Here is a 16235-nt window from a genome sequence, read left to right as displayed (position 1 = left end):
CTTGCTTAAAGGGAAAAAGATTAAAGCATTTCAATTTTGTGGTTCATTTACCAATCGATAGATTCGAGGCTATGAGGCTCGTCATATGCCGTGATAAAAAGATTATTGCTTGCTTTGCTAACAAACTCCTGATACTCATTAGTACTAGAAGACTATAACCGTTTACCTGCTTTTGAAGTACATGTTTGTACTAGGTTAACATCTTTACAACTAATTTACTGAAGAAAGCGACAAGAGACTACAAAGCTTCTAATGTGACCCAGATTACGATCATTGGATGCATCTGGTGTAAAAATTAGTATTTATTGTTTTGTATTTGTCTGTATAACCTGAAAAAGAGCAAATGTGTATATATAAACACAAGTGACGGATACAATAAGTACTGACCAGTAAGTGCACAATGTACATACACACAAAATTTGTACACTTCAACATATATGCGAGTGTGGGTATATGTATAGAATATATGTGGAGTGGAAGCGTAGGAAAGAGATGCCAAAACTTGATTGCTATATACAAAACCAGATGTGTACACTGTCTTATGTATGAAAAGCACCATGCGGTGTTCGAAATAATTTTTTCAAGATTTTATAGATTGTTGAGGTGTCTTGGTGAACAATATCGAACAAGATGAACGACAGAAAATAAACAAGGACCAGTATGTACGATAGATATACAATCAGGGTGGTCATTTTTCTTACCACAATTGTATTTACACCCCAGAACTTTCGTACTATACGAACCATATATATTTGCTACTAGTTTCATTTCGGTAGTTTATCTACAGAATATCTCGCTACTTTTATATTAGTGTCCGTAGTAGTAAGATGGTTTTGATAACGACAGTAAGTTGATTTATTTCATGAAACAAATAGTTAGAATTAAATAAACATGAAGCAAATACATATTACATTTACTGCCATGATTTTATTCAGGAATTAAGAGTAGACACGTCATATCACATAAAGGTGATATTGTTTAGCTAGTCATACGGTTGTGAAAAATAACCTATGTATGATTTTATGCAGGTAGTATGAAAGCAGACTGATCAATTGAAAAAGCGTAAAACCTGACAGGATTTAAGTTGCCACTCTTTTTAACAACACATGTACGATTTTGTGGCTAACTTTCAACTATCGAGTTAAAGAATAAAATATTATTCTATTTACTTCAGTTTGGCTTATCAAATAGTATCTGTAATGATATAACAAGTTTAGTCCACAACTACTACACGAACGTAATTTGCTTATTAAAATGAATTAGTTGATGAATGGAAATTGTAAAACATCCAGTAGAATCATCTGCTAAAAAACGACATTCTTGTATTTAATACTTAACTCTCAGAATGCCTCTGGGTTTCTCTAACAGTAAGTTCAAACTTCATTACTTAGAGTATTCAACTATTGAATGTTAAATATGATATTTTAGCTATGGTTATGTTATACTAAATGAGTAGACGTAAACGATTTTAATTCATGAATTAATTTTGTAGTCAAAAGAACAGACATTCATAATAACGAGATATGATTTAGCAAAAATGTTGAATCTCTTATTTAGATTGAATAATGAATTGATCTTTTACAAAAGATACATCAAAGTTACTAGCTGAAAATTAGATTAATCAATTATGTGTATTATACATGAAAAGTGCCATTTGTATTTGCCGGAATAAAGTGCTGAAATATGATCGTCCATCCACCACTTTTTCGACGAGTATTGTGAAATAGAAAAGCAGTAAAATAAAAGCAGTCTTAAAGTGGTTAGGAATAAAAGATGAAATAAATAAATTTACCAACTGTTTTTCCGACATATAGGACTATATAAATGAGACTAGTATTTAACGAAGTACAGTCAGTCAGTCAGCTACAACGTAGGACCAGGCACATATGTGCATCGGTCCAGGTTGCCATACCGCATCAGCACAACAAGATGAACACCGGATTCATAGCAGTGGTTAGGTCAAAGGTGGTAATATATAAGAGAAAGATTGCATATAGAGATATAGTACAAGAAGAAAAAATTGGTTCGTAGAAAGAAAGGTATGAAGCAATTTTAATCTCTTAGTTTAAGGGAAGACAGGGAGTGTATACACCGACGCCATTGTGATCGATTCTGAGACATGTCACCAAGAGTCTCCAACCATTGGTTACGATAGTCACGCGGACCCCAACCAAGTAGTCTGCATCTACCAACATGGCTGAGACTAGAAGTTAGTGACTTCAAGCACTGATGCCACGTTTTGGTTTGGCCGAACCTAACTTTCTTCCAACCAGCTCCAATACCGGTTAGCATTGCACGTGGTGGTAATCGGTGTTCGGACATACGTAACACGTGGCCCAACCATCTCACTCGATGAAGATTCATAACCTCATCAACTGATTTACCATCATTTCCTAATAATATGCGTCTAATCTCACTATCACTTAGTCGGTGATCCCAGCAGACGCCAGCAATATTTCTAAGGCATCTGTGGTCAAATACTAGTAGCTTACGAGTGTCTTCTACTCTTAATGGCCATGTTTCGCTGCCGTAAATTAAAACAGAACGGACTGCTGCGCACTATACTCGTCCTTTTATTGATAGACGGATATCTCGCCTTCGCCATAGGTGACGTAAGTTGGCAAAAGCCAAACGAGCTTTTCGAATCCGTGCTGAGATTTCGTCAGACACCAACCCATTAGGACTAATCAGACTTCCAAGATAAGTGAAGTTGTCAACGCGTTCGACTACTTCACTCCCTATCCTTAATTCAGGTGTTGACTGACGTACGCCAGTCCTGAAGCAACAACTTGCATTTAGAGGGAGAGAAGCGCATTCCAAATATTCTGGCATTGTTGCTCAGTGCTACCAGAAGACTCTGCATTTTGTCAGCGTCTTCACCAAATAGGACTATGTCATCTGCGTATTCTAAGTCGATAAGTGGACCTCCTGGATGGAGATCAATACCCGAGAACTCAGTCGACGAGAAAGTTATTTCCATCATTAGATCTATGATGAAGTTAAACAAAAATGGAGAAAGTGGACAGCCTTGACGGACACCACTTGAGGTTGCAAAAGTAGATGACAGTTCGCCATAAGCTCTGACTCGACTAGTAGTGTTCGAGTAAAGAGCCTTCACAAGGTTTATGTACTTCTGAGGTACGCCTTTCAATGACAGACACTACCACAGAATCTCGCGGTCTACAGAGTCAAATGCTGCTTTTAAGTCGAGAAAGACCACCATTATCGGACGCCGGTAAGTATGCCTGTGTTCTAGAACCTGACGAATGGTGAATATGTGGTCGATGCAGCCACGACCAGGTCTGAAGCCAGCTTGATTCTCTCGTGTTCGCAGTTCACGAGTCTTAGTTAGGCGTCTGATAATTATCGAAGCTAGTATTTTAGATATTATATTAGTTAAACTAATCCCTCTGTGGTTGTCACAGGATGATTTTGACCCTTTCTTATATATTGGGACGATAAGTGATTGTGACCAGTTAGATGGGATAACGTGTAACTCCCAGATCTTAGCTAAAATATTAGTCAACCTAATCGCTAAAATTGGACCACCATCCTTAAAGACCTCTGGAGCCAGTCCATCTGGACCAGCTGCCCTTCCTCGTTTCAGACTAACTATAGCCTTTTGAACTTCAGCAAGAGTTGGGGGACCTACTTCAATGTTCCATTCACACTGTCTGAGAATGGAGGGTAGTTGTAGAGTAGCTGAAGGCCAGTTGAACTGTTCTCTGAAATGTTCCGCCCATCGTTCTAAACGTCTGGACTGAGAGCAGATGAGGGTGTCGTCTTTTTCCGAAATAGTCTGACATACACTTGACTTATTAGTTCCAGTTTCTTTTATTAGTCTGTAAAGCTGTCTTGTGTTCCCTATAGTCGCCGCCTTTTCCATCTCTTTTGCTTTCGTTGGCCACCACTGCTCACGGTCGTTTCTTAGACTTTTTCTTAACCTAGATCTGATTTGTTGTCGCTCTTCATGTTCGGAACCTGATGGGACGAGTTTGCGAGAATCCATCAGTGTGATAGACTTTGAAGAAATCCACTGGTTCTTTGTAACCCTGTGGTTTAAATCACTGATAGATGTCACTGCTGTTTCCACAGCTGGTTGTATGTCTTTCCAAGCAACATCTGGGTCAGCCTCGTCTTCAGAACTACCTATTTGTGAACTCAGTTGTTCTTGGAACCTATTTTTGGTTTTCTCGTAACTCAACTCAGTTCTAATGGGTCTTTTTAATGTGACTTTTTTGCGTCCAGTGAGGCGCAAGCAGATGTGTGCTCGTACTAGGGCGTGGTCGGAGTCCAAGCAGGTACTCCAGAATGAGCGAAAATCTTCTACCGACCCTCTCCAACGATGACTGATGGCAATATAGTCTATTTGAGTCCATCGTTGGTTTGGTGTAGGGGGTCGCCATGTTAGACGATGTCTCTCCTTATGCTTAAAATTTGTGTTTGCTAAAAATAAACGATTGTCTGAGCACAGTTGCAGCAGACGATCACCATTATCTGTTCGCTGTGCCGGAATGCTAAAATATCCACCTAAATGCCTTTCTGTTTGGTTTAAGCTACCTATCTGAGCATTAAAGTCACCTACTACGAGTAATATGTCTGAGCGTTTAGCTTTCTGAAGATGTCCAGATAGTTTTCTGTAAAATTCATCTTTCACATCATCTGAGCTGCAGTCAGTGGGAGCGTAGGCAGAAACGACGAAAAGGTAACGACGTGTGTCCCTATCCTTCCGAGTTCTTACGGAGCCGTTTAGCCGAACAGCACATAAACGACTGTTGACCGGGATCCACTCTAGCAGTGCTTGTTCCGCCCTCATGCTTAGTGCTATGCCTACACCTGCCAGTTCACGAGAACTGGCCATCGGGTCACCAGATACACGGAGGGTGTATCTCGTTGGCTCTCCGTTTTGCCGAGGTGAGGTCAAGTGAATGACCGCACTGGGATCCTGTATGCGTGTTTCAGAGACACAGTATACATCAATGGTATGAGATTCTAGGGTTCTAGCCAAGGAAGCCTGTTGACCGATTTGACATAGAGTGCGTACGTTGAAGGCTCCAATGTGTAGTTTGCAGCGAGGTTTCAGTAGACCTGGGACAGTGCTTTGAGCACTAGAATCGTTGGCTATGATGACACTTGAGGGGGAAGCCGAAAAAGGAAGTTTAGAGATGAAAGTCGATGTAGGAGCAATAATAGGAATTGAAGAGGAAGGTTGATTATGAATACAGTGGTCTTGGGTGCTGTTAGAGGTATGAGGGCGGTTATCACTTCCCGGTTGCCCACACCGAGGAAGGGTTCTTCTGGAGGTACCTGAAAAGGAAATTGGATTAGAGGTGGTCTTAGTGACCTGAGAGCGTGACCGCAGTGCCCAAGGGACAACTGCTTGAGGCCGGTCGCGCACGGCTTTTCGTGGGAGGTTTTTGACGTGTTAGCTCCGTTCTTCAAAGGGCCTTACCGCCGGAGACGGAAATCCGTGAGGTGTGTATTTTTAGGGTCGACCTTTTCTAACCCCACCCCTCCTTGTGGGAAGGCAGCATCGCTGTCATGCTGGTTGTCCGAAGGAAACACCTTACTGCTGTCACACTTCTGTACAGTCAGCAGTACGACTTCTCCTTCGGACCTTGGGTTTGTTGCTTTTAGTCTTACCGCTCTTCAACCGACCTGTCTGACATGGTAGGACCTTGAGGAACGGTTGTTCCAGCCAGTATAGCTCGGTTGCTTCATCACGATAGGCAAGCCCGACCACCACGTCAAGGTAGCAACAACGGTCGGATAATGAAGTACAAGTAGTTGATGGTCGCATTTTTAGCATAACTTGAAAACAACTTTACCATACAATGAGTCTTTAATAGGACTTTCTTCTTTACAACAATCATTCAACATGTCCCTTAAATTTCGCCCTAACCTATACTAATATTCCCATTCCGATGTTGATTTCCTTTTATTTGTTCTATTTCGTGATATATTAACTAACTTCGTTTTATGTATTAAGTTGTCAAGCTCTGCATTGTTTCGGTAAGTAGATAAAAAGCCATATAACTTTAGGGAAACAAGAACAATCATAGTAGAGTAAAATGACTTCATTTTGTCAATTCTCAGTTGCTTACAAACTAAAAACATTAATAATTAAAAACAAAATAAGAATACATACTTTATCATAAAAAGTTTATCTCCACTCCCAAGATCTTTCCAATACATAGTATACATGCTAAGATGTTGGCCTTCCAATTTTGTTCAAAGCTTATCAATTCGTAACCGAAATATTTATATTCCAAAAATATAACCAACTACTTTTCGACCGTCATAATGTAAAAAAAACCAGTTGAATAAACTTATCAAATCTATTCAACAAGAAGTACTAAAAATACTAGATAAAAAATATGCACATGGAGAAATCCCTCCTTTCAGACAGAAGGAAATGGTAATTAGATAAAAATTAACCTGTTTTTCTTGTCCCTTTCATCCCAAATCTCCACTTTGAGCACGATATACATACATATATTTCATCTTAAGATTAATTTTAATAAAATAAGAAAAAGATGTAACCACTAACAAACTGTAAGAAGACAGAAATTTTCCGATGATTAAGAAAACGCCTTTTATCTGGAAATCAATAAAGAATTAGCAATAGACACTCCCACTCAACAACGAAATAATCGAATGAAGCAGATTTAATGTAACTTTAGAAAGAAATTATACGTGATAAAGGATGATAAAAATCTGAATAATAAGACGATTTACCATAAGATAGTATTATTTGAAAAAACCACTGAAAGAATATACTGTAAGGGTTAAATTCCGAACCTGTATAGAGAATCCTCAGGTTGAATGGAAAGTGCTTTTAGGCAGAATCACAGCGAATAGTTTGGTGGCTTTTTTTAAATAATCCAGACCACGTTTCCAAAAACTTTTGGATTTCTTTCCTAAAGAGACTGTTCTATTGATTGATAGGTGCAATGTTTAACCATCTAATATTAAGAAAAATATTAGTCTAACTCACACTCAGTAAAACAGTGACAGCTTGTTTAGTAACAGTAGTGTCAATACTTATTCCTTGAGAGATAATAACAAAGCTAAACTTGACAAATAAACATGATTGACAGCAGTTTAACCAGGAACATGATCACATTAAAAGAGTAGATTGCAAACAACTATATTGCTCGTGGACATCATGGCCAACATACAGTGTAATAATAATAACCTAGCAAAAATATTGACAAAAAGTGCACAAATAATAAAATACTAGGTATCAATAATATAAAACATTCTTTTCAAAATAGTACACTTGTTTGTGAACGATTACTAATTATTCCAATAATAATTCACGTTACAACATGTCAGTAATAGTAACGATAGTAATACTATGGTTGTTAATCAAACATTATAAAAACTGCAGCTCAGTTACTACGGTAAAAGAAAACACTTGGCATCTGTGTTTCACTTGGTAATCTAGAATTCTAAACACAGAACACAAGATTAAAAGTTGGTTTATAACTCCATGTAAATTGATATGTTAGGCTATGGAAGCACATCAACCTAAATGAACACAAACAATACTTTCTGTGAGCCCAAATCGTAGTAGACAGAGCAGAGAATTACAATTCTTGACCCCATATATTGAAGCCAGAAGCCTACACTACTCAGACGTAGCTTCATGAGATTGTACTCTGACATGCTCTATCAATAAACTGTGTGCATATTTCCGGAACGACACCCTATAACATTCCGCTACATCAATATCCTAACACAGATGAAATATTTTTTGGAAACCAAGATTGTTACTATTATTTTTTATGAAACGAAAATTGATACAATTTATTGATAATATTAATTAATTCATTATACTGATTAAAACTAAACAATTACTATTGGGTGAACTGATTGAAAACTGGTGATGTACTGACATAGATTGTTGAAAAGAGGGAAGCCGTTCACCTAACATGCAGACGTAAATGATAAACGAGTTATTCGTAAAAACATGAAATACAACTACTTAACAACATTTTATTCTAAGATATGATCCCAGGTATTTTTATAGCATTTGTACGTAGATGAGGTGGTTGTATAGATATTGATAATTGTTAATTCCACTTCAAGTTGATCAGCTGATTTTTATTGAAACTATCGTAACTAGGTTAGGACATCCATTTAATACAGTTAAAATGAAAAGGACAGATGGCTGCTTAAGCCAATTTGTTAAATTTTACGAATATACATGAAACGCAATGGTTAATGGGTCAACGTAGTAATCTCATTGTATAATCCAGTGTGAAATTTGTCTCACAGACTGGATAATTTAGAAACACTTGTAGCAGATAAATTAACACTTTTAGGAAACTAATCACATAGAATTGTTCTATGGTATACTTACAGCCTGAAATGATGATAAAAAATGTAGTGTAAATATATAAAAAGAAATAATCAAAGGGCTTAAGTTATTAATAAAATATTATATACCCAGTAACAAAATAACACTTGGCACACGAAACGTGAGAAAATTCCAATGTATTAATGAAAAATTTAAACTTTGATAGCATCTCGTTAAATATGATACACGAACTTAGAAAATGAAACGTGTCAATTGCAACGAAAAAAGAAATTATGCGACGCCTTTGCCCAATTATACAGGAATTTAAATTTCATTTTAGTAAATAACAGTCAAGTAAACGAAAAATCTACTTAAAGTTAAATTTGAAACTGTAAGCAAAACTAATGTGTTTCAATCAAATATTTTAGGTAATCTTACTGGTAACACAGGAGCACCATTCTGAAAGACTTACGAAATTAATCCGTTTGGACTTATGGCTGTATATCGGTACAAATTAGTTACTGTTTTTCCTACTTTTCTAGAGGCCGAGAGCTTTATTTTAACACCACATCCAAGCTGGTGGTGAGTAGTACGTAATTACAAAAGGTGTATAAACTAGTTGAACTTTTCCTCTATGTTTTGCACATTGCTCCAGCGACTTGGTTTGGTAGAGGATCACTGTCCCATTATTTTCTAAGAGGGACTGACCAGTTAACAACTACCTGATCTTAGTGTATTTGAAGAGTTTAAATAATTGTCTGCTGTCACCTACCTCTACCATCTTTTTAATATTTATTGCTCCCCTCCATCGCTCACTATCGGTGTGTACAATTTTCGTCATTCTTCATTTAATTTGCAACTACTCATTAGCATGTTCTCAGACTAGGAGGCTACTCATATGCAACGGCTTCCCTCTATCTTCTGATCTAGATTACTAACGAATGGCTTATCCTATGAATACTGATTTTTACAGCTTTAGTTATAGTCACATTAGGAGAACAGACTTTCGTTCATTATCAGACTTATTATGCCTTATCAACCTGAGATCCCACAATATATATTTATAAAACCTATAGTCCTGTTTAGTGTAAGTTTGAAATCGAAGCTAACCAGTGCACACAAACAAAGACAGATGTTAAAAAAAACAGTTAGATGGACACATGTACACATAAGATCAACAAGGCAATAAACTCAGAATGATCTGACATAGAACATTTAAAATCGACAGAGGGACATACAGCCAAAGACTAGCATAAACCATACAAAAAAAGACTTCATTGTCATACAAAATAAATATTTTAAATCTAAATTTTAGGCGACATAGGTGGTCACCCGAGAGAGGAAATATCATTTAGATGGAAAATTTGTCGTAGAAAAGAATACATAGGTAATGTTGGTGTTCGTTTTGTGATTTATGGATGAAATGATAATCAAGAGCAGAGTTACTAAGCCTTATGAGAGATCCTTAAAACACTAGTAGAGTGTGAACATCTTTATATTGATATATATATATATATATATATATATATATATATATATATATATATATATATATATATATATATTAAACCTCATCGTGTAAGAAGATATGAAAGATAAAGAATATGATTTAAATCTATGAAGAAAAGTTAAGAAATTTTATGTTAACTGGAGACATTAATTTAGCATATTGATGAAAACTCGTTCATAAAAGACGACCGTAATTCAACGGTCTCAATCTAAGAACTGAATTACAGGTTACGTACAATCTTTTTCAAAAAAAAGAATTAAGGATTTTATCATAGATAAATAGTGAGGTGATAATAACTGCTTCCAAGGTAAAAAAAAAAACAGACCAGAGTATTAGAAAGTAAAAAGGATAAAAAATAAATAGATGAAAAATGCAAACTCTACGTAAAGCCATAAAGTGAGGTAGTTAAAATGACTAGTACATTTTCGGTTTCAAAATCGAGATGATAATATTCTGTGTACAAATTTGGCATGAGAAATGAGAAAGCTCATATAAGCTACAAGTAGAAGACACAAACTTCGATTGATCATCTACTTGAAATTCTATAATTTGTAAAAGATAAACCAGTACGAATTTAACCTTGTCACAGTGTGAATACCATTTACATAAGCCAGTGTATTGAGTAATGTTTCAGTTAACAACATTTACACGGTAAAATATATCCATATATTGGAAACCAGTTGAAGTATATCATTTCTTTGACATAAATTATGCGAACGAGACGATGTTAAAATTGAAAATTGAAATACTAAGGTGGTATTTCCTTTAAATTTATTTTAAAAACTTTGTAAGCTTAAGCAATAAAAATACCTGATATATATCATTATTCACACAACTAAGTAGTTATGTATATGCATAAAATTATCCAGATAAAATTAAGCTTCTTAAATGTATACTATATATGCTATGACTAAGTATGTCATAAGGATATACATATTTCTATGTATATTCACACAAGTTATAGTTTATCTATATCCATAATCATTTTCTTAAAATAAATAAGACTGCAGAAAAAGATTATTAATAGTATTTAAAAACGGGGGCTGAAAGTTTTCAAAACCCCAATGAATCTAAGTGGATATCGTATCCCAAAAGACTTATTAAGAATCAGAGATTACAAAACAGATATCAATTTATCTGGATCCATGAAGAGAATGAAGAGTATAAAATGTTCAAAAGCAATTTAGTTACGCAATGATGCATCATTTATTAACCATAAACGACGTAAAGCTTGACCCCGATTACCAAGCTGAACATCAGTAACATGAGAAGGAATTAACAAACACAAAAGCAAAACTTTCAGTATCAAAGATAGAAAAAAATTGAAAACAGGATGCATTTGGAAAAAACGACTGAGTCTGAGGATGAAAAGTACTAAACAGTATTGAAACTGAAGATTATGAAATCGATTAAGAATGAGTATATCTGTCACACTGAGACTGATGTGAAAAACTTATTATCCAACATCTGCAAACATTGATTACATTTATTTCAGACTACGCACTCCTTTAAACGGTGTACACCGACGGAAAATGAATTAATGAACCGATTTCTCATAACTTTTCTTCAACCTACTCCTCCTATAATACTCAACCCAGTACACTCTGATAAGCAGCCGCTTGTTAACTGTAGTAAATGTTTCAACTATGACTATCTATGAAGGTTAACACCATTAGCAACTGAGTTTTTCAACCTATTCCCTAATGCGTAAACTCAGGACTACCTACCTCATGAGCCTACCGTACTGCAGTAATGTTTCGAAGTGAAATATTCACAATCTACATATCTCCATGTTGGAAGACGATATGAAGTGAACTTCTGCACCGGATACTCACTCTCTGATAGGTAGACGGATACATCGCCTATGTCAAAGTAGCATTTATTGGCGAAGCAGAGGGAGCTTTTGAATCCATGTCTAGATTTTTTCAGACGCCCAACCATATTCAAAGTGACCAGCCACCTTACTTCCATTTGACTAGGTATTGACGCCTTCCAATTTTGAAGTAATAATTTGAATCTTGAGTGGGCGAAGAGTATTCTAAACGTTCTTGGACTGTCCCCTAAGGCGGTAATATGATTCAATCTAACAAGTCTTAGAATACTAACAGAATCCCGCGAATACAGCTAGCAACAAATCCCCCAGGCGAAACGTTACAATATAATAAGCTTTTGTATTTAGTTGTGGATGTTTTAAGAAAGCCGACAGAGAAATATAGAAATGGGTTTCATGCTTGTTACTATTCATCAGCAAGCCACAGTTACAACTTGAAGACTAATGACCATATAAATACGTGAAATCGAGTTGATCAGCCTACTCTAAACACCAAGTCAAGAAGCAATCAGGAGTACGATTCAATAAGAATTAAAACTTGTATATTTGTTATATCTAAACGATTTAGAAAGTTTAGACCGAGGACAGAAGAGCGACATTCTGGTAACGGGTGAATAGTTACTAAAATAAAATCCAACAACTATTAGAAACAACTTCGAAACATTAGTAAATATTTATATAATTGTCCCGATCAAATAATGTTGCATGGTTTTCAGCGTTTACTTACATTTCACGGAAGGAAATTATTATTTTATGCAATTCAAACAATATATGTGTCCAATAAATTGATTTGATGAAAAATTTCAGTGAGAAACTGGTAGACCACAAGTCAGTTACTGAGCGTCCTATCACTAATGTGTGTAAGGATTTCTAATAATAGCACTTAGAAAAATTAACATAAATTTTATTTAAATAACAATTCACGCTAAGATGAAAAACTGAACCAGTCATTCATTCATTACGACTTAAGAAAAAGATAATTAGATTTCATGAACTTACGATAGAGGAGACTATTTAGTGATGGCACATTGGCGCTAAATGCATTCTGAGTTGGAATTAGCGCAGAGTTATATGACAAATATGAAGTTGCAGATTCAGAATGTTCTGAGGAATCATTTCGCGGTAAACCATCTGAATGAACATGGGTGCAGTTGTAAGAATAATCTCCAGGACGTAAATTCTGATGAGGCTGGTACTGACCCTCCGTCGGTGCACCAACAGATGCTGTATACTTAGCTCCTAAAGCAGATAAAGACCGCAAATGATCAACTGCCTCAGCTGCTGATATCAATGAACCCATTGCTGAGGCTTTGGAAGATAAGTGAACAGGACGACTAACTAATGTTTCATATCTCAAGCCAGAGAACTCAGGGTCACTGGGATCAGGTTTTGCAAAAGCTCTTGGTTGAGTTGACGAGTTATGAGTAGAATCAGAACCAGCTTCAAAAGATAGTACTCTAGTACTTAAATCTTTTGGATAAAAGCACTGGTTTTTGTCCCCATTTGGTTCCTCAGAGTAATTTCCTGTGGACTGAGGAATTCTTGTTTGACCAACCTGAGAGGAATAATCGTTACCAGGGCAGGATTCCTCTGCTTTACTGACTTCCTCATCTCGAGTTGGTGGACAACACATAGACTCACAAGACCACATTGGTGCAACTCGATGGTAATTATTACTAGCTGAATTGTATGTCATCTGCTCTGACTTATGAGAAGTGTTTAACGTGATGGTGGACGGTTTACCTGAAATTAAACTGTCAGTATCTGATATTGGTGTGCTGGATTGATTGTACGGATGAGACGACTTTATCGATGATGGAGCGTGCAAAGATGCTGTAGACAGATGAGGAGATAGAACTTGAGGTTCGGCATTCGAAACACAACCTGGAGTACGTTCTTCGACACTCGGAGGAGTACTGACACTATCTGAGGTTAAAGTTACCATTGATGGGAGCTGGGTAGATTGTGCATCATTTCCATTTTTGTTGTGAATAGGACGAGAGTTGATAGAACCTGAAAACTGTTCCCCATGTGTAAAATCAGAAAGATTAAGTGGTTGACCATCTAAGTAGCTCTGATGTTTTCTCGCTACAGCTGTTTCTCCGATTCGCTGTACTATAACACCGAAATCTTCTAGCATTTCACCGAGTGTTTCTTGATCTAGAAACTTCTTTACACCATGTGAATCATCGCGTCTGGAATTTTCTTCACTTTCAAAATTGGATTCTCTCATCACATGATCTCTTATTCTATTATCTTTATGAGCTGAATCAGATTTTTTTTGAATATGCATATATCTACGAGTTAAAATATCACTATTTTCACCATCATCGAATTCACCATCGGGACTTCGGAACTTCCTATTCAGTTTTAAGAGATTTTCTTCTTGTGGAAAACGAAACCTCTCCGTTGAATAATTAAAGCCTTCTGACTGTAGCTGTGAATGAATAGAATGAAAGCCATTCGGGCGCTTTAAATTATCAATAAGTTCGGAGTGAGTATTATATTGCTCCATAAGATCTCTTTGAGAACTGATTTCATTGGAAAAGTTAGTATGGATATTATCCGATATTCGTTCAATATGATATCCCCCACTACCTTGATGTTTTCTTGCAATACTACTACAGGATATACCTATTCCCGAGGGATGATACTGAGAGTGATTAAAATGGTTAGTTCCTGAAACTGATTCATCCCGTGGGACTTTCACGCTTAACTGGAAATGTTTACTAGGTCTTTCACGACTACGAGAAATCCGACCTCTTCTAAACCCAGAGCTTCTATAGTAGCCATAATAACTGGATCGCTTATCCTTCTGTGAGGCGTTTACTAACTGTGATGCCATAGATTCTGCTGCTCCAGATTCTAAACAAAATATGCGTTGAAGATAAGGTTGTAGTTGCTGTTGAAGTTTCGGACGCCTACCGCGTCTTCTTGGAGGATTCGGGGCTATTAGGGAGGACTCAGATGACATTTGCTGTTCAAGTAATCCGATCATATATGATTCTTCACGAGTGAAGGGACGAGCAGTATGAAAAGCAGCCCGCACGACATGCAAAGGCTGGGCTACGAGAGCATCATTCACTTCGTCAACAATTTCACTAATCTGGGTAGTTAGCTTTTCTCCTATCACGAATGTTGGAAGTACAGATAAAACGTGTGATTTCGCTTTTTCGAACTCCTCAACGCAACCAGATAACTCTGCATGTTGAAGTTCTGAAAGAATATTAAGCAAAACCAAGTTCAAACTAGACTCGTTACTTCCAGATTCTATTGTGATGGCACTGGATGACGAGACCGAGGGTAATGGGGTTGCACATGACGGTTGTATATTTTGTCGACAAGGAAAAATTAGACCATTGATACCCTGGTTTGAGTTATCAATAAATTTTCTTTCCGTGTTCGAACGATCTGTTTCGAATCCTCCACTGCCAAATAAGTCTGGTAGATCCGATTCTTTGTCAAGGCTATCCAAAATCCCACTAATCTCTGCGTCAAGAGGTCCAGGAACCTGGGGAGCACATGAGTCTAAAATATCAGCCATTCGATGACGTAAAGTTGGTACAGGTGTAGATGTTCGTGTTACTAAGCCTCCAGCAGTGCAAGTTCCTCTGTATTCCAGCATCTCCGGATGTTGTGATGAACAAGACGAAGGCATTTGGTGGTGAATATCCTTAGAATCATAATCAATATTCCCATCCTTGGCATGATGTATCTGATAGTGTTCGTTCAAACTTGATCTGTCATAACAATTATACAAACAGAGAGCACAACTAAAAGGTTTTTCACCAGTATGCTTGCGATAATGAAGGTTTAGTGTTTCTTCACTGCAAAACCGACGCTGGCAATTAGGCCACTGACATTGATATTTCTTTTCAGAATCTGAATTTTGAAAATAGTAATGTACGTATGAAAGTTGACTTTACAAAACATAATATATAATGGCGATAACAAACCATACTATGAAGTGACATTTCTGAGGGTATGGAAAATTAGGCGAACGGATGAATGCCTCTAACTGAAACTAATCATACATGGCAATAGCTATCTCTACCAAGACCCAATGAGTAAATGTCACATTTCAAAATATATTACAACAAAAATCAGAAACGACGCACTAATATAACATTCTAAAAAGTATACCTACTGTGTACTAGTATATCTACCAAACTGACGGCCTAAGTGGCTAATGTGGCATTTGTACATATTTTCCGTCGATTAGAAGTCAACGCCAAGACATAAATTGACAAACGATCTTCATGTGGCTCTAACGGTGTTATTTTATTAATGATTTTACCGTACTTTTTATCTGGCTTGTTTTAATAGATGGTGTAATTATGGATTTAGTATAAGTATCTGTAACAAAGATGAAATTAAAGACTCACTCTTTTCAAAAATACTGAATCAGCAACCTCTTTCCAGTCACCTACGAATAATACAATAGTGTTGCCATTTAAATGTCCTCTCTCCAATTGTAATCTAACATAAGAAGAACCGATTAGTAGTAATGACTTGATCATAACGACCAAACTGCGGATTTGTTGGTCACACCAATAAAAAATATTGAACCAGATGAAAGATTCAGTAGA

At 36.6% G+C, this 16235-nt stretch overlaps 1 protein-coding gene across 1 annotated transcript in view; it reads right to left on the bottom strand.

Annotated features, from left to right (window-relative positions):
• Nucleotides 1-14644, bottom strand: part of MS3_00010924 (uncharacterized protein) — a gene marked incomplete at both ends in the record, with an annotated part of 69208 nt that extends 54564 nt beyond the window's left edge. Inside the window, one exon of the mRNA XM_051219336.1 lies at nucleotides 12646-14644. Coding sequence (XP_051066565.1) covers nucleotides 12646-14644 — 1999 coding nt within the window. The remainder of the gene's footprint in view (nucleotides 1-12645) is intronic.
• Nucleotides 14645-16235: the final 1591 nt, after the last annotated feature.

This window comes from Schistosoma haematobium, chromosome 4, assembly GCF_000699445.3.
Source record: "Schistosoma haematobium chromosome 4, whole genome shotgun sequence".
Classification (NCBI taxonomy): domain Eukaryota; kingdom Metazoa; phylum Platyhelminthes; class Trematoda; order Strigeidida; family Schistosomatidae; genus Schistosoma; species Schistosoma haematobium.
The sequence above is the reverse complement of the archived record's forward strand: the minus strand, read 5'-3'. Positions and strand labels throughout refer to the sequence as shown.